Source organism: Lichtheimia ornata, assembly GCF_029851405.1.
Source record: "Lichtheimia ornata isolate CBS 291.66 chromosome Unknown scaffold00051, whole genome shotgun sequence".
Lineage (NCBI taxonomy): Eukaryota > Fungi > Mucoromycota > Mucoromycetes > Mucorales > Lichtheimiaceae > Lichtheimia > Lichtheimia ornata.
Genome location: NW_026695371.1, coordinates 18432 through 36453, shown reverse-complemented (window position 1 = coordinate 36453; position 18022 = coordinate 18432). Strand labels below are relative to the sequence as shown.

At 43.8% G+C, this 18022-nt stretch overlaps 10 protein-coding genes across 10 annotated transcripts; 6 read left to right on the top strand and 4 right to left on the bottom strand.

The window, feature by feature from the left end:
• Positions 1-608: 608 nt before the first annotated feature.
• Positions 609-2388, top strand: O0I10_009069 (uncharacterized protein; the record flags this gene model as incomplete). Its single annotated transcript, XM_058489066.1, has 6 exons — positions 609-869; positions 978-1229; positions 1307-1606; positions 1674-1833; positions 1903-2144; positions 2200-2388. 6 exons carry the CDS (start codon positions 609-611, stop codon positions 2386-2388), a joined length of 1404 nt encoding a protein of 467 aa, XP_058340114.1.
• A 563-nt stretch (positions 2389-2951) lies between these two features.
• O0I10_009068 (uncharacterized protein) lies at positions 2952-5579 on the top strand (the record flags this gene model as incomplete). Its single annotated transcript, XM_058489065.1, has 9 exons — positions 2952-2981; positions 3055-3198; positions 3280-3423; positions 3495-3663; positions 3731-3841; positions 3904-4332; positions 4394-5034; positions 5103-5369; positions 5439-5579. 9 exons carry the CDS (start codon positions 2952-2954, stop codon positions 5577-5579), a joined length of 2076 nt encoding a protein of 691 aa, XP_058340113.1.
• A 275-nt stretch (positions 5580-5854) lies between these two features.
• On the top strand, positions 5855-6259 carry O0I10_009067 (uncharacterized protein; the record flags this gene model as incomplete). The annotated part of the gene is made up of 1 exon (XM_058489064.1): positions 5855-6259. One exon carries the CDS (start codon positions 5855-5857, stop codon positions 6257-6259), a length of 405 nt encoding a protein of 134 aa, XP_058340112.1.
• A 644-nt stretch (positions 6260-6903) lies between these two features.
• On the top strand, positions 6904-9086 carry O0I10_009066 (uncharacterized protein; the record flags this gene model as incomplete). Its single annotated transcript, XM_058489063.1, has 6 exons — positions 6904-7194; positions 7277-7581; positions 7722-7833; positions 7931-7937; positions 8009-8053; positions 8119-9086. The coding sequence occupies 6 exons, from the start codon at positions 6904-6906 to the stop codon at positions 9084-9086; spliced, it is 1728 nt and encodes a 575-aa protein (XP_058340111.1).
• A 35-nt stretch (positions 9087-9121) lies between these two features.
• Positions 9122-10482, bottom strand: O0I10_009065 (uncharacterized protein; the record flags this gene model as incomplete). Its single annotated transcript, XM_058489062.1, has 7 exons — positions 9122-9203; positions 9270-9305; positions 9400-9559; positions 9656-9785; positions 9886-10078; positions 10138-10145; positions 10213-10482. The coding sequence occupies 7 exons, from the start codon at positions 10480-10482 to the stop codon at positions 9122-9124; spliced, it is 879 nt and encodes a 292-aa protein (XP_058340110.1).
• Positions 10483-10722: 240 nt separating this feature from the next.
• Positions 10723-12452, bottom strand: O0I10_009064 (uncharacterized protein; the record flags this gene model as incomplete). The annotated part of the gene is made up of 3 exons (XM_058489061.1): positions 10723-11498; positions 11592-11828; positions 11897-12452. 3 exons carry the CDS (start codon positions 12450-12452, stop codon positions 10723-10725), a joined length of 1569 nt encoding a protein of 522 aa, XP_058340109.1.
• Positions 12453-13479: 1027 nt separating this feature from the next.
• O0I10_009063 (uncharacterized protein) lies at positions 13480-14142 on the bottom strand (the record flags this gene model as incomplete). The annotated part of the gene is made up of 3 exons (XM_058489060.1): positions 13480-13599; positions 13669-13773; positions 13846-14142. The coding sequence occupies 3 exons, from the start codon at positions 14140-14142 to the stop codon at positions 13480-13482; spliced, it is 522 nt and encodes a 173-aa protein (XP_058340108.1).
• Positions 14143-14993: 851 nt separating this feature from the next.
• Positions 14994-16439, top strand: O0I10_009062 (uncharacterized protein; the record flags this gene model as incomplete). Its single annotated transcript, XM_058489059.1, has 8 exons — positions 14994-15094; positions 15155-15192; positions 15259-15474; positions 15546-15759; positions 15828-16100; positions 16156-16194; positions 16256-16325; positions 16389-16439. The coding sequence occupies 8 exons, from the start codon at positions 14994-14996 to the stop codon at positions 16437-16439; spliced, it is 1002 nt and encodes a 333-aa protein (XP_058340107.1).
• A 221-nt stretch (positions 16440-16660) lies between these two features.
• Positions 16661-17281, top strand: O0I10_009061 (uncharacterized protein; the record flags this gene model as incomplete). Its single annotated transcript, XM_058489058.1, has 2 exons — positions 16661-16726; positions 16808-17281. 2 exons carry the CDS (start codon positions 16661-16663, stop codon positions 17279-17281), a joined length of 540 nt encoding a protein of 179 aa, XP_058340106.1.
• A 4-nt stretch (positions 17282-17285) lies between these two features.
• O0I10_009060 (uncharacterized protein) lies at positions 17286-17842 on the bottom strand (the record flags this gene model as incomplete). Its single annotated transcript, XM_058489057.1, has 3 exons — positions 17286-17564; positions 17626-17665; positions 17742-17842. The coding sequence occupies 3 exons, from the start codon at positions 17840-17842 to the stop codon at positions 17286-17288; spliced, it is 420 nt and encodes a 139-aa protein (XP_058340105.1).
• Between the last annotated feature and the right edge of the window lie 180 nt (positions 17843-18022).

Here is an 18022-nt window from a genome sequence, read left to right as displayed (position 1 = left end):
CGAAGCATCTTGAAAGAAACGAGTTACATTATATCGTCATTACAAGGAGAAGGAGGAGGAAGGAGTAATAAAAGTAACTTGAAAAAGGAGATCAATAGAGAGAGAGAAAGCGAGGGCTATCACCACTATTATCATTAAATGACAGAAGGAGAGGATTCAAAAGTAGAGGGAAGGAGTATGTTCATTTACATTAGATGTATCCCTTTCACTACACAGACGATGACAATGAACCCAAAAGGAACCATTCCGAAGTATAAAAAAAGGTCTTCTAGAAGCACAAAACATTGCTCAGGGGAAGAGGGGTGTGAATAATCCAGGCACCTATCTCTTGTTGTCAGGCACATTACCATGTATCCATATGTATCGATCTATCCTGCTGAAGTTACCACCCAAGATCCTACATCATCATCATAAGCATGCATTGATCCACAAAGTTTAGCTTGTACAACCTATAATGTGCCTCGTCCACTCTTTGTGTGAAACAACAGCAACAATCGCCGCAATAAGAGTTGTGTGTGTGTGGTGTGAAACCCGAGAATTAACGCTGATCCTTTTCTTTCGGTCTTCTCTCTCTCTCTCTCTTCTCTCTCTTTATATGATACCTTGTCATGGCCAGGTACGACAGGATAAACACAACTATCGAGCCACGGTCTTTATCAGCGGCAGGCGCCAACGCCGAGATCACTATTGACGATCGTCTTTCCACCGATGAACATCCCTTGTTGGATCCAGCCTCGGCCTCCGTCATTTTTCAACACACTCCCGATTCCTCCTCATTGGAAGGCAGCAATGAACATGCTACCGGAACACCATTCAGCTCCTCCATCAACCTTCTCAATACTATTCTCGGTACCGGATTACTAGCCATGGTAAGAAGCATATAAAAGGTTGTTGTTGTTGGCCTCTCTCTCTCTCTCTCTCTCTCTCGAGGTTGGTTTACTCATACATGTACATTCTCTCTTTGATGATGACGATAGCCAGCCGCTGTAGCCTCGGTGGGATTATTGACAGGCATTGTGGTGATTTTATTATCAGCATTAGCATCTGGATTGGGTCTCTACTTTTTATCACGGTGTGCCGCACGTACAGAAGGAAGATCAGCTTCGTTTTTCGCCATCTCCAAGCTAACATGGCCCAGTCTTGCTGTTTTCTTCGACCTGGCTATAGCTATCAAATGCTTTGGTGTCGCTGTCAGCTACTTAATTATCATTGGTGATCTAATGCCTCATGTAAGTCACTTTGAAGGGAGCATGAAAAATGAAGAAGAGGGAAGGGGTGGTGATTGACATCATGGTACATTGTTTAGGTATGTGCCTACATCACGCATGATCCGATACTGCTGGATCGTCGGTTTTGGATCACCGTCTTGATGGCCAGCGCGATTCTACCGCTCAGCTTTTTGAGGAAATTGGATTCGCTAAAATATACCAGTATCGTTGCTCTCGTTGCAGTCGTCTACCTATGCGCCATCATTGTATATCACTTTTTTGTCCCTGAAGATGCCATCAATACCACAGCACCACCCCAAGTCGAACTCGTCACCTTTTCATCCGTCTTTTTCAGAAGATTGCCAGTCTTCATTTTCGCTTTCACATGTCACCAAAATGTAAGTACATGTACATGAAATACATTAGCTTGCGAGGTATACTTTTATTCACGAGTCGAAATGATAGATGTTCTCCGTATACAATGAACTCAAAGATAACAGCCAACCACAAGTCAACCAGGTGATCCAGATCTCCATTGGAAGTGCTTGGGCAGCTTATGAAGCCATTGGGATTCTTGGTTATTTGACATTTGGCAAGAATGTATTGAGTAATATCATCACCGAATGTAAGTTCTTTTGTGGATGCATGGAATAAGGTTGGGTAAAAGTATTCATTGGGTTTGGCGATTTTTTAGATCCGCAAAGTGGGTTCGTTGCAGGAGGACGACTTGCCATTGTTATCCTCGTTGTATTCAGTTATCCACTTCAAGCACATCCATGTCGAGCATCCTTGGATAAGATTTTGGCTTGGTCATCTCCAGAGACACGTAATCGTAAAGTACCGCCTCCTCCATCTGCTTTCAAGTATTTTATCGTAACAACATGCATTCTTGTGGCAAGCTATCTTATCGCAATCACGGTGACGGAATTAGATGTGGTAAGTTGCATCAAGAAAGGAGAAGGATTATATGCCTAAAACATGGATGGTATAGGTTCTTGCATTTGTTGGATCGACTGGATCGACCACTATTTCATTTATTTTACCCGGCATCTTTTATTACAAGCTTCATCAAGATGATCCTTGGGATCGGCATAAGATTACGGCGGTTTGCCTGGCAACCTATGGATTGATGGTCATGTGTATCTGCTTGACATTCAACATTGTGGGTCTTTTCAGGTAGCCCAAACTTTGTACATTATACTTTTTACTCCTCCTCCTCCTCCCCATCATACACCCGTTCTTGCATTGTACATCCAAAAAAGAGAGACATTCCTATTAGCCTAATAGCATCTTGAATCATGAAAACATAAATGGCACTTGACACAACCTCCAATATCATACGTTATACCTAATATGTCAATTCTCCAGTGGAGTAGATGTACACAAAAGATTATCATCATCCTATTTTCCCACATACTTTCTCCAGCAATTGAATGGCTGTGGTTGATATGCAATGACATGTTACAAAGTATCTGCGATGGTGATTTATTGGGTTATAGCATGCTCATGTGGGAAACGAAATCATTGCAAGCAAAGGTATTGGGCCCATTCTTCTACGCACAAAAAGGTAATCTCATGCGTATGCAAAAGAGATTCAAGCGGCGATAGGCATCGGCATACGCCCTTTCTCTCCCACTCACTTTTGGTTGCTGCACACCACCACACTTGAACACAAACACACACGCAACTTGCACTTGTATAAACCTTCTTTTTCTTCACTTTATACGCGCTCCATTGACGACCATGAATGCTCAATTAAGATCCTTGCACAAGGTACGCTTTGACATGGGGGGCCACACGACAGGGTGTTGGTTTCTACAGGCTAAAGGGTTGGGTGTGGTCTTAGCTCCTTGTTCAGTCGTCAAAGTGGTACGATCGTCGTTTGCCAACGAGTATATCCAGAGCCAGTAGCAGCAACAGCAACAACCAGAGAACCTTGCATTTCATACCATTGTCTCGTCATGGGTCTCCACGCACCCCCATCTACAATGTAATGGCCGCCTTTCTTTGCTTACGACGTTCACCTCCTTGCAGCAGCGACCGACCCACTTACCATAATTTCTTATTATAGTGGCGACATAACACCACTTTACGTTCTATGCACGGTCCACCACCTCCACCACCACGACCTCGTGATCCACGTCGACTAGCGAGATTGGAACAAAATGCGAATGCTGCAGCTGATAATCCTGCAATTCAAGCAGAGTTATACAAGGTAATTTCATCAACATCATCATCCATGGTGGTGGAGCATAGTATCCATTGATAGTATGGTATATATACCAGGAATTGCGGTTGGCAAGGAGACCCGATCAGGTGATTTCACGCTTTGAACGAGGGCGATTTGCGCATGATGAAGAATGCTACAAGCAATATATTGCCGCACTTGTTGAAACGGGCCAACAACACAAAGTGATCCCTGATATTATGCAGCGTCTTGGTCGTCAAGGAGGAGGTAACAACAATCTTGATTTTAATGAGGTTTGTGATGTGTATGTTGACATTTTGCTATACATATGTAGAGAAAGCCGAGTTGGCAGATGTGCTTGCTGGTGGTGGTTCACGTGGAGCTGCTGGTGAACTTGCTTCTGGACGTACTCAAAAAGATCCTGTCTATGTGGTGGTAGAAGAAGGTATGTAAAGAGGAGGATGAGGATGAGGATGATGACAAGGATATTGACCCTGGGATATATAGCACGTGGATATATCATGTGGCGGATTTTACGCTGGTTGGGTGTTACGGTGACCTACGCATTCTGCTTCTTGACAGTATTATCACTTGCCATGGAGAACTCGGGTTTCTTGAAAACAACAACTGCACCACAGACTGAATATGAACCATCATCACAACAGGTGGTCAAGTTTAGCGATGTTCAAGGATGCGATGAGGCAAAGCAGGAGCTGGAGGAACTTGTTCAATTCCTAAAGAACCCACACAAGTTTACAGAATTGGGAGGAAAGCTACCAAAGGGTGTACTATTGACGGGTCCTCCAGGCACAGGAAAGACACTATTGGCAAGAGCTGTGGCAGGTGAAGCAGGTGTCCCTTTCTTTTTCATGAGCGGAAGTGAATTTGACGAGATGTATGTTGGTGTGGGTGCAAGGCGTGTACGCGATTTGTTTGGTAAGTGATTGGATGGATGTATAGAGAGAAGGAGAGCCTATCACTCATATATACATCCTAGCTGCTGCAAGACGCAAGGCACCCAGCATTGTTTTTATTGATGAAATTGACGCTATTGGATCCAAGCGGAATCCAAAGGATTCGACGTATATCAAGCAAACACTGAATCAGCTCTTGGTGGATTTGGATGGATTTTCACAAACAGAGGGAGTGATCTTTATTGCAGCAACCAACTTTCCTGAGCTTTTGGATAAGGCATTGGTGCGTCCTGGAAGATTTGATCGTATGGTCAATGTACCTTTACCTGATGTACGCGGACGCATGCAAATTCTCAAGCATCATATGAAATCCGTTATTGTCGCATCCGATGTGGACGTTTCGACGATCGCACGTGGTACACCTGGTTTCAGTGGAGCAGAGCTTGCCAACCTTGTCAACATTGCTGCTATCCAAGCAAGTCGTGACAGTGTACGAGAGATCCAAATGCAGCATCTTGAGTTTGCCAAGGATAAGATCATTATGGGTGCAGAGCGAAGAAGCGCTGTCATTACCGATGAGAGCAAAAAGTTGACAGCCTATCATGAAGGTGGCCATGCCTTGGTCGCTTACTATACGCCTGGAGCGATGCCATTGCATAAAGCAACCATTATGCCACGAGGTCGAGCATTGGGTATGACAGTACAACTCCCGGAAATGGATAAGGTAAAAAAAGAGAGAGAGAATGGATACATAGAATTTGGATATGCTAAACCCTCTTTTTCTTTCTCCAGGATTCATTTTCAAGACGTGAATATCTTGCACAACTTGATATTTGTTTGGGAGGTCGAATTGCAGAAGAGCTTATCTTTGGTGATGAAAACGTAACGAGTGGAGCACACAGCGATATCGTCAAGGCGACCGAGGTTGCTAAGCGTATGGTGCGACATTATGGCATGAGTGAAAGGATTGGGCCTGTGGATTACGACGATGAAGCCATGCAGTTTTTGAGCAGTGATACCAAGCAGCTCATTGAAGCAGAGATCAAGTTGTTTGTGATGGTAAAGTAAAACAATGAAACATCATCAAGGCATCCAATTGACATCTTTTTTTTTCTTTCATCATTGTAGGAAGCGGAGGGACGTGCACGTGAAGTCTTGACAAAACACATGGATGAATTGCATCGATTAGCTAGTGCGCTCATTGAGTATGAAACGTTAACCCAAGAAGAGATCATTGACGTGATCCAGAACAAACCCATTCGTAAATAGAAGCAGCATCATAGTGAATTTCTTTCCCTCCAATTTTTCAATGATACCAAACCTTTTTTATGACAATTCAAGTGTATAGTAACAGGACAAGAAAACATTGGTAATACACAATCAACTTGATATGGTCATTGTTTATTTTGGTAGGGGGCAGGTAGATACTTGTACATATGTAGGAGGGAGATCAAAGAAACATTCATTGTTGTCAAGGGACTGAAGGGGGAAAGGAAATTCCAAGCAGTTGCCTCTTTCATCATTCTTCGTTACCAGCAGCACCCATGATACGACAACCTCCCTCCAGTATTACAATCACTGCCAAAGATGTCGACACACTTGACGATGTAAAGAAGCATTTGGAAGAACGCATGAATGCACAGGCGAATGCACAAGCAAAAGCATCCAAAGAAAGCGAGCGCGAGTTTTTCCTTCAACGGTTACCATCGGATCAACCCATCTCATTGAACAAAAAGGGCGGCAGCAGCAGCAGCAGTAACAGCCATGCACAATCCACAACAACAACGACGAGATCAAGCGACTTTATATCCAAGCGACGTCGTTTAGCGAGTGAAGCAGAGTCGGCGAGTCAACGGCGAATAGCAAGGTTAGAGCGTACAACGGGTGGCCACGCGACTGCAGGTTCCTCGGCAACAGCACCACCACCACCACCAAGGCGTTCACGATAAAAGTCGGCCTTCTACCCATAAAAAGAGATTTATCACATCTTTGGCAACATACCAGCACCACCACAACAACAACAAACGGGTCATGGATCGGCAACAGCAAGGCTTTGTCATGCGTCGATCATTCTCTTTACATACTCTTTGGCTCAGCCCAACACAAAGGGACCTAGTTATTAAGACATCTCCTGCATTAAAAAAGAGATAAAGATATCCTATTGTCATTGTTTAACAGCGCGCATACTCGATCTCTTGTATTTTGATTGCGACCAAGCAAAGATGACCCATTGAACTGCCCTCTTAATTCATGCAAGAAAGGGTCGGTTGGTTTTACGCTGCTATCTCCTCCTCTTCTTCAACTCCTCCTTTTTTACTCTTTACTGCTTCTTTTTTTTTCCATTGCATGTACTCTTCATGATCTTGCGGATATTGCTTTGGATTCATCTTGTATTATGGCCATGTATGGCTTACACAGCAGTGGGTCGTTTTGGTCATTCTGCAGTGTTGGTCAATGACAGGTGAGGTCTTTAGGATCGATCTCTTTCTCGGGATAGTCATTTCATAACTCTATCATTATCTATAGTATCTACTTTTATGGGGGCGATACATCCATCACTTCATCAGCGAGCACACCTTTATGGATATCCGATATGGCCATTCTACCCATCGATGTATCCTATTCACTTACGGATCCGCCATGGAAACCAGCATCGGGGCCACAAAGCTCTGTGGGTGGACCTGTCGTCTATTCACATATCGCCTTTGTGGGTGGTCATAATGGGGGCAATATGATCATTGTTGGCGGGGTCATGCCTATGAGTGAAAAGAGTACTTCGGATGATGAGACAACTGCCTATAGCTACGATTGCGACGTGGGCCGATGGAACTCTTTTACATTACCCAGCTACAATTATCTCAATAGGCAAGGTGCAGCAAGTTCCGTATCAAGCAATGGCATTGCTTATGCAAGTATAATGTGCACACACAAAACAATTTGCTGATGCTTACTTTTATTGATAATAGATATGGGGTGGAAAGCGTGCGGTATCCAGTACAAGCACGGCTGCTACTGCTGGTGGAGTAGGATCCAAACAACAACTTCCAGCCAACATGTATCTCGTCAACTCTCTTTACCCTTCCAATTCAACAATGTCATCCACAACCACACCCATGCCACCTCTACGTTATGGACATACGCAAACGTTGATCAACGACAAGACCATTGTCATTCTCGGTGGATTTGATAGTCTCTCTGGAGAGGCCGTGTCCCTGGCTGATATATGGTTGTACGATATCGATACCAATGAATGGTCTCATTTGGAAGCCAAGTTGGACAAGGAAAACAAGCCCGCAAGTCGTAGCAGCCATAGCCAAGTATTGATGCCTGATGGCATCTCCATTCTCATGCAAGTACCCATATCCTATGACAAAAAGACACCTTTATTGACTCATCATCATTTTGATATAGCTATGGTGGATATGATGGATACCATGTATACAACGATGTTGCAGTCCTTGATACACGTACTTGGACATGGACTATCAAAAACACAAATGCAGCAGTACAAGGGCGTGCTGATGTAAGTATACCTTTTATCTCGTTTCCAACAAAAGAGAGAGAGGGTGTGTGTGTGACATAGGAGAAGATGGCAAGCATGATTTACTGATGGTTCATAGCATACAGGTAATAACATCGACCTCATAAAGGTTATGTTTCATTTGTTTACATTGGATCGCTCAATCGATACTCGATAGCAACCATGGTGGGCACGAATATGATTGTTGCATTTGGATTCACAGGTAATAATAACAAGGTGACATTGATTGGGGGGCGATTCATGCTGCTTACCAAAAAGAGCTTGTAGGTGTTTCCACTGCATTGACTGTTATGTCTGATATTGAGGTGCTTGATACGGTCACGTGGAGCTGGACTTCAGTTTATTCACCTTCATCAGAATACGGTTCAGGCGGTTCACCCAATCGTGGCATTGGCAAGACAACTGCAGTCATGCCGAGTACTCCATCGATGGCTATTGTTGCAGGTGCCGTTACAGGTGTCTTGGTCGTCCTCGTTTTTATCATTGTGGCTCTATACATGTTCAATTATCATCAGCAGAGAAGAAAAAAGAAACATCAACAAAATCTACCCCAGCATCATTTTCCACATGATTCTCTACCACCACCACCTCCACCAGCAGATGACATTAAAGAAACCACGACAACAGCAGCCATTGCCGCCACTCCAAGTAATAGTAATAGTGGTGGTGGTGGTAATACCATGGTAGATTTACCGAGAGCGCCAACACAATTACGCATTGATCCGTATTATCATGTTCGGCATCACCATCATCATCATCAACAGCAGCAGCAACAACAACAACATACCATCTTACCATCACCATGGACACCAACATTAAGACAAAGCTTTCCACCTGCCTCATCTGAATGGGCCATTCGTCGAGCTGCCACCACACCCCATCGCTATCTACATGATCACAACATCAGCAAACCTGATGAGCCATCATCCATGAGTAGTAGCAGTGGCCAACATCATCATCAACATCATCAACATCCGCCACCTCGATCACAGATACGACGTGCTGCCACTACACCTCATGCAGCATCCAGTAAGCCTGATACAAGCGAGGAGAATGATTCTTTATTTGATCAACAAGAATTTGTGCTTCGATCCGCTGATGAGCATACCACGGTCATTGATGACGACGATGGGGTGGATGCATTGGGTAAATATCCCTCTCCACAAAGTGAAACAGATCCGCCTTCCTTGATACATGCAAAGCAACATAATGACTCCCACACAGATGTACATTGATAAACGTATATATATAAACACACACTCTTGCAGCGTCATGAAAGGAAATCGGCAATGGCCTTGGCCATGAATTCATGGACTTTGAATGTGGGATGAAGATCGTTAAACCAAAAGTACCTAATGTCATAATGGATTAAGGTTCCAATCGTAAGGAGTTGTTGTTGTTGTGAGAATAAAGCTTACTCTTCTATTGACCCTCCACAACCTTCAGGGTGGTTCCTGCATATTACATATATTAATGTGTATCCCTTTTACTATCGTCTCTCCACCACCACCACCACCACCACCACCGCCACCTTGATTTACTACTTACCAATCAGGGCAATACCCTGTTGTATTGGTGAGCCCATACCTTTGAGGATGATCAAGAATATGGGTAAATTTTGACCATGCATCAAACAACATCCATGTACTGCCAGCTGCTGCTGTGTCCTTCAAATCTTGATGCAAGGCCGCCAATTTGGAATTTAAACCTGTCATGTATGTATGTATGTGACACGATCAGACCACCATGTGACCTTTCCCATGATGGGATCCCACATGCATTATTGTTGTGGTTGTCCACATACCTTGAACACGTTTACGAATGGTTTTTTCAAATAGGCCATTCTGCCGTTGTTGGCTCCACATGGGTGATCGGTCAATGGGAGGCACATTGATCAACATGAAATGTTTGGCTCCCAACGATTCCAGATACCTCTACACACAATAGGGTGGTGGTGGTGGTGTGGTATATCAATCCTCCTTGTTGTTGTTGTTGTTTACATCGCACACCTCCTTTCTTTTTCTTTTGTCTTACCAGCAAAACTCGATATTGCGCCATGAGACGATCATCCAATGTGGACGTGTCGTTCCATTCAGCTGATTGATTTATATCATTGATACCGATCCAAAATGTGTACAAGGTGGTGGATGGGTCGTGTGTATACGATGTATTGACAAAATGTCTTGGGTAAAGCTCCGTTATTTGAGTGGCCATATCAATCACAGGCCTGCAAGAAAATACACCTCATAAGAAAAAACGAGCTTGGCATTATCATCCCATGCTTACGATCTTGGCTACAAATTAATTGAATCAATGCTCATGCGTTTCAATAACACACACACACACGCACGCATTACATACCTGGTCAACGAGGTTATTGGATATGGGAGCGCTGTTGTAAGCAAGGTTCCAGTATTGCATTGGATGGATCTCAACAAGATACTCCACCCAATTGGGACCACCCGCAGATGTGCAGTTGGCACACGCATAGGACATGGTGATTGTGTCGAGATTTTGTGTCGTGTATGAATCGCCAAAAGAAAACAACGTTTGTAACCTGTTCAAGAATGAAACGGGTGCACCATGGCAGGCCAATATCAAGGAACATGTAATGGTGAGGAAAACAAGCATAACGGATGAAAAGAAAAACGAAGGAAACAAATCAATGCAGTAGATCAGCATCCTTAAAATACCGGCACATGCATCCAACAATGCATCCAACCACTTTATCCTCATTCACACATCACACACATACACATACACATACACGTCTTGGAATACACTTTATGCTTTTCATTGTTATCATTTTGGATCTCTAGGTAGATATAGTACAGCCCCAAAGAAAGCATTTGCATTGTTGTTGTTGTGTAATTACAATTTGGCTTGAGAAGCAGCAGGTTCCTTGAAAAAGGTTTGGCTTACGACACGACGTTGAATCTTTCCTGTGGCGGTCTTGGGCATGACATCGGTTACGTAGATACGTTTGGGCACTTTGAATTTGGCCACCTTGGTTTGGCAAAATGACTGCAACTCACGTTCGATGCCTTGGGCATGTGATTTATCCTTGAGGACCACGGCTGCATGAACCTCTTGGCCATACATGGGATCAGGGACAGCAAAGCTGACAGCTTCAGCAACCTTTGGATTGCTCAACAACACAGCATCCAATTCCAAAGGAGAGATCTTTTCACCACCACGGTTAATCAATTCCTTGATACGACCCGTCAAAACCAAATAGCCATCCTTGTCCTTTTTGCCTTGGTCACCGGTGCGGAAATAACCATCTTTGGTAAATGATTCAGCGGTCGCCTTGGGGTTGTTAAGGTAACCACGTGTCACATTGGCGCCGCGGATACACACTTCACCCTCTTCCACAGGCTTGCCTTGCTCATCCAAAATAACCACTTCCACTCCTTGGCCAACACCCACAGAGCCGGGCTTGTGTTTACCATACTTTGGTAATGGGTTCGACGTCATTTGATGAGCAGCTTCGGTCATGGCATAAGCTTCCAATACAGGTGCCTTAAAGTGTTCCTCAATGGCATGGAAAGTAGCAGGTGCCAAACTGGAAGAGCATGAACGAATGAATCGGATAGAGGGAACCTTGGCAGGTGGATTACGCAATAAGATTTGATGGATCGTAGGCACTACAAGTGTGTGAGTGTGTGTGAGAATCAAATAACGGTAAATCCCTTTTCCCCTTGCTATCCCCTGCCATTGTAGAAAAAAAAAAACCTTACCTGCAGTGTACCAGTTACACTTTTGTTCTATAAAATCATTCCAGAAATGGGAAGCACTGAACTTTTGAGGAATGACGGCAGCACCACCCGATAAGAGCGTTGCAAGCAAACCACAAACAAGGCCGTGCACGTGGAAAAGAGGCATGACCAAAAGGGTCCGATCAGCCGGTGTTAGCTCATAAGTTCCGATAATGTTATGCATCGATGTGGCCAAATTGAGATGGGAAAGTGGAACACCTGTCAAAAATCATTGATAAGTATCAACTTTTTTCGATTCTACTATTATCATTTAATCGATCTCTTACCCTTTGGACGACCCGTTGTGCCACTGGTGTGTAACAATAAAGCAACATCATCTGGCTGAGGATTGAAGGCTGGAGATGAAGATGCAGTGGCCGTTGCCTTTTTGCCTCCAGGTGCAACAACCTCGATTTCTCGGCCATTCCAGCTCAACTCCAAAACGGCTGTTCCTTGTTTATGCGCAGCACGAACAGCTGGGTTCTTGGGATCATTAATAGATCCAGGTGGTAAGATCATGACTTTGGCTTTGGAATCCTCGAGATAAAAGTTGAATTCATCCTCCGTGTAATTGGGATTCAAGGGTGCTGATACGAGACGCAAGAAACCGGTAGCAAGGAATGAAACAACAAATTCGAGCGAGTTGAGGTATGAAATGGCAACAGCATCACCAGGTGCAAGACCAGGCACAAGTTGATGCAGCTTTGCTGAAAATTGACGAATGGCATCCAAAAGTTGAGGATACGTCAAAGTACTGGGAATGGGGGCAGATGATGGAATAATAATAGCAGGTTGTTGCTGGTTCGCCTTGCCATCGAATATGCTGTAGAGTGTTCGAGTCATATGGGAGGGATATAAAGAATGAATGATAAAAGGAAAAGGGAAAAAAGGAAAAAGACGCGCCGAAATATAGCAGAGAGAATGAAGCTTATTATCTATTCCTGATCATGACGCAATTCTTGTCACACCGCTTGTTATTCACACCATTTCCCCAGTTTCGGAGCTTTCATCGTAAACGATTTGTCCCTTGCAATAGCATCATGGTGGGTGAATCATAATAACCAACAACGTGATCTTGGAGGAGGAGCAAATGTGTATGATTTAGTTAGTATATGTTATGCATATCAAGGAGATTAGATCATATAAACATCACATGTACTACTTAACAACAACAGCTGTTCACTTTTGGAGTCTGACAGTTTTGTATCCGACACAGCTGGGAGTGATCTTGATTGCTTCTCCACATCATATCTTCATTTGGGAAGGCGTTACAACAAGACGCATGATGACAAGCTCTCTCGCATCATTAGTAAAGGAAAAGAGTACATGGCATTCAAGACGATCATGTTTCACACGTGGTCGAGCCCGTTTTTTGCCGGGGCTTCAAGTCAAAATGCAGCAATGGTGCACTTGCCATTCATCTGCTTGCATGTGGAATGCTTCCGATCCTTACCGCAAACATATTTCATGTAGAATCTAATGTCTATTTACATGCATTGATCGGATCGATGTATAGCCGATGCATAGGAACAAACAAATTGTCTCAGCCTTTTTGATATCGCCACCCAATCCATTGCTATCACTCTTTTTTTGCAGGTGATTCGTTATGCGCATGAAGCGAGGTATTGCAGATAACGAGATCAAAGCCCATTACTCATATCCAAAAATATCCATATCCAACAACCACAAGTGCATGTCCCAAAACCATCCAATGACAGCTACTGCAATTCCTCCTCCATCCCATCGATCATCCTTTGCACACATCTTTGCATCACCATCATTCCATTCTGCTGCGTGATATCGTTTGTATAAGAAGAGAGTGACTCGCATCGGGGAATGTGTATTGAAAGTCGCTTTTGAACGTCTATGCTTAGAAGTACGAGATGTCGCCAAAGCGTTCCTTGTAACCCTTGACAGTGTATTCGCCCTTTTGAAGCTTTTCTTCAATCTCCTTGGTAAGCTCAGGCTTGGCGACAATGATATCATCGACCTAAAGAAAGAGAGACATCATCATCCATTTAGCTATCCTACATCTCCTCACAAAGCTTTATCCACTTACAGTGAGTTGTTCAATGGGACGAGAGCCTTCAATGTGACCAAGGGTAGCTTGAAGAGCCTTGAGTTCGACATCAATCTTTTGAACGGTGCTGGAAGCCTTCTCAACCTATATGATTATGATAAAAAAAGGTGAGTCTCCTTGTTGTTATGGCAACACATAAGACACAACACAACTTACAGCCTTGGCTTCAAACTGATCAATGGCCTTGAGTTGAGCATCGAGATTGTAAGCAACGGGCTTGAAACCTTGAACAGCCTTCTCAGCTTGGTCGACGATGGCCTGGTTCTTGAGGACCTTGCGGTAATGAGCGAAATCGACGGTGGTGGATTGCTCCTTGAGTTCGTTCAAAAGACGCTTAGCTTCGTCATTGCGCTTACGGAAGGCTTGAAGAGCAGCGACAGTCTCTGAAGGAAGCGTGTTGCTAAGCTTGGTCCAGTCAATTTGCTTGGCGGCGGCACGAAGAGAAGAAGCCATGTCGTGTGTTGAGTATGTGTGTATAAGAAAGAAGGCGACAGCGACTAGGGTGCCAGCCCTGCAAATCACCAAATTTGTCCCCTGCCAACACTCTGTTTGGCTCACTCAGGAAATTGGCTGCAAGTCCGATAGGTACATTACTGTGTAGAATGCTCCTTCTTGTTCATGAATAATGGCATCAAGCCAACAATAAAGCAACTCTTGTTGAATGAATGAAAGCGTCATTGTATTGAGGCTATAGTCATCACCTCTTTTCTTTCAATACATAGCATTCTTTCTTTCTTCATGGCTGCGTATTTATAGAAGATGGGTCATTATAGTGGATGATACCACTCACCTGAAAGCATGGCAATAGCTATTCTTGGATGGTTATTAGGTAGATAGATTGCATTAAAAGTTATGCTTGACGCATACTTTGCAAAAGAGCAATGATTGTCGTCAATATGAGTTGTAAAACGCCACCACCTAAACCCCCTATATTGAAACTAATGACGTGTGGGCTCTTGGTGGAGATACATGTCCTCATACCATGTAAAGATCACCATCCCTTTGTTCATCCTTTACAAGTGTACCAATGCCTTGTCAAGGAGAAGAAGAAGCATGCATTGTAAAGGAACCTGCTTTGTGGTCCATCCATTTTCCGGAATGTGTCCTTTGTTTATTATATCAAGTCAAGTAATCAACGTGTCTCCTTTTATACATGTGTGCAAACATCCTATTAGCCTGTTGGTGGTGTTGGTGGTGCTGGTGGTGATGGCAACAGCAGGCAGTGGTCGACAAAGAAAAAAGTGGAGCGCCGACCGGAACTGTTTCACAAACCGATTCCTCTTCTTCTCTTCTACTTTTGTACAATGGATACTCCACATTACGATCCGGCTTTTTATGAAGCTTGGAGAAACGGCCAATTGTCAGACGAACAAGTAAATCTTCTCACAGACGACCAGTTGACAAAGTAAACAGCTATCCATGAGGGGCGTTAAAGAAAAGAGACTAATGCTCTCTCTCTAAACAGGTACCGACAACACCAAGAATACCTCATTGAACACAAAGGCAAGTTGTAATGCTACCCCATGTTGGGCCCCATGTTGCCTTGTCCACTTACACTTTCTTTTATAGGCCATGAGTCACGGCACGAGTTGATGGCTTTTATCCTTTTATTCGCCTTGTTTGCCTCTCAATTTGTCATTCTTTGGTGGAAAAAGAAGCATTATAAGTCGTATCAAGCTGTCAGTCTTACGGGTCTGTATATCTTTCCGGCGCTATTTGCATTGTACGATGGTTGGCATCGGTTCCTTTTCGTATGGATCATCTATTCATGTTTGAATGGCTTCAGTAAGTTAAATGCGGTCCGTGCATCGGGGGTGGGGCGACACAACATTGACCTTATCATGCACTCTCTCTAGTTATCTACAAGGCATCAAGAAAGCCATTGGAAGCCATGACCCCACGTATGGTGTACAAGTGGTATACGGTGGTCTATAATACGTCCTTTGTTGTTGGTGTCATTGGCTATATCATTATCATGCTGGTGTTCTTTGGTCTTGGCGTATTGTTCTCTGCAGAGGCTGATTTGATGCAAGCGGGTATCTTGTGCTTGAGTTATGGATTGTATTTTGGGTAAGTTCAAAGGGACATACATTGCTATTGGGAGAATGATTCACTGATCAGTACATCCTTGATGATAGTGTGCTCGGTCGCGATTTTGTGGAAATTTGTACGGATCGGATGGCATCAACGATTGGCTATTACTCTGAAAAGGGTCTTCCACAAAAGCAATTAAGCGACAACATTTGCGCTGTGTGCGCTCAGCCCACAAGTGTCACTGGATCTCTCGTTGACCCGCAGCAACCCATGTTCACAGACGACGAAATTCATCAATTGGCTTGCAAGCACGTGTTCCATGAAAAATGTATTCGAGGATGGTGTCTTATTGGCAAAAAGGATATTTGCCCTTATTGGTACGTACACATTTACAGATGTAAGATAGTCCAAATCTAACATAGTGGTATACAGCAAGGAGAAGGTCGACTTGAAGCAGTTCAAAAAGAACCCGTGAGTATCACTTTTCAGCAACGTTGGCACTATCTTGATTCCTGACTCCTCTATGATATAGATGGGATACCCAGCAACAGTTGTACTTGAACATCCTAGATGGTGTGCGATATATGGTGGTTTGGCAACCAGTAAGTTCTTGAATGGATATAGCAAGGTTGGGATAAACACTCATGACATTGTTCGTTGCATAGCTTATCTTTGGCGCTGTACAAGCCTTTTATTATATACTCGGCCTCAATTAATCTAGAGACAACGCTTTTATAATGTACTTTACTACTACTTATAATAGAAAAAGTTGGGATGTTTGCGATGTGGATAACTTGACAACAGCGGTGGTGTGTGTGTGCATGACATCATGTGATAACCCAACAACGAACCTAGATTCCGGTGGTGCAGTTAAAGCAGCTGCATCTGAAAATGCCGTTCTTCCTCAACAGGTCTTTTTCAACATAAAACGAATACTATGCCCGTGCTTTTGAAGCGAGCACAGCCCATCAAGGACTATGATTTGCCATCCACCATTGTCATTGTAAGCCTCTTTCCTTTCACACTCACGCGCACAAAACAAGTCCCCCATGTGAATGGTCTATATGCTCATTGCTCAAGTTAGTATGTGCTTGTATGTTTGTTGGGAGTAGGCATGTGCTTTTGTCTACGGCGAGCAAATCGACTCTTGCCAAACCAGCTCAGTTTTCAACTACAACCCACAAATCAAGCAAGAGGATATGATCGAACGGATGAAGAGCAAGGTGATCCAGAGTCAAGGCGAGGATTATTAAGTGAACAAGAAGACGAGGATGAATATGATGAGGAGGAAGCTGGATGGGCATCGCGTCGACAACAACACGCTTCACAACGCTATCAAGATGATGACGAAGAAGAAGATAACGAATCCTTTGGTGACATGCAAGACGCTACTACTACAACTACTAGTCCACCGCCCAACACCAATCATGATACCGATCCTGCTTCACGCACACCTTTATTCAACATTGCTGATGATGATGATGATGACGATGATGATAATAATGATAATAGTCGTATTAGTAGTAATCATAATGATAATAAACAGCAGCAGCGTTGATTTATTACAATTGAGCACGTTGAGTGAGGAGGGATGGACCACTGACTAGAATACAAGGACCACCCGCAATGATATCTAATCCAGCATCTCGGGCAAAATCCAATACGGCCTTATCTTCAGCACCAGGTTGAAGCCATAATTTGGAGATACCCAATTCCTTGGCTCGTTTCAAGACTTGCAGGGTAACTTTGGGTGGTGTAATGATTGATAACGCTGTCTCGGTGGGGTTCTCAAGCTCGTCAATGCTGGCTATCGAAGCTAGATTTTCAACTTGTTTCTCTTTCTATTCAATGAAAAACAATTACTATCCCCACATCATACCCTTTTGTATGCGTGTGTCTTACATGGTTCACAGGTGTCACTGGCAATCCAAAGTCTTGATACCTGCCGTGAGAAGGTCGTTTCTTTCAGTCGCGCAAAGGGTCATTGTGTGTGTGCCTCTTGGCTGAATGTACTTTACCAACGCAAAACTCGATTGCCGTACTTGCTACGGTCCGTGCTTGCTCCAACAACAGCGAAATGGGGCGATTTAATAAATCGGTGAGCAGTGTTGACGTTCATTGTGTCGAGGACAAGACGAAAAAGTCGTCGGGGATGCGGAAAGTGTAATCTGCTTTATAGCTAAAAGTACACTTTTTACAGATACTACTGGCGCAGGCGTGGCACCAAGTAAAAAAATGATACTGCCAAATGGGTAAATTTTGTCAACTCAGCACCCTTTCATGCGACAATGAGACAACC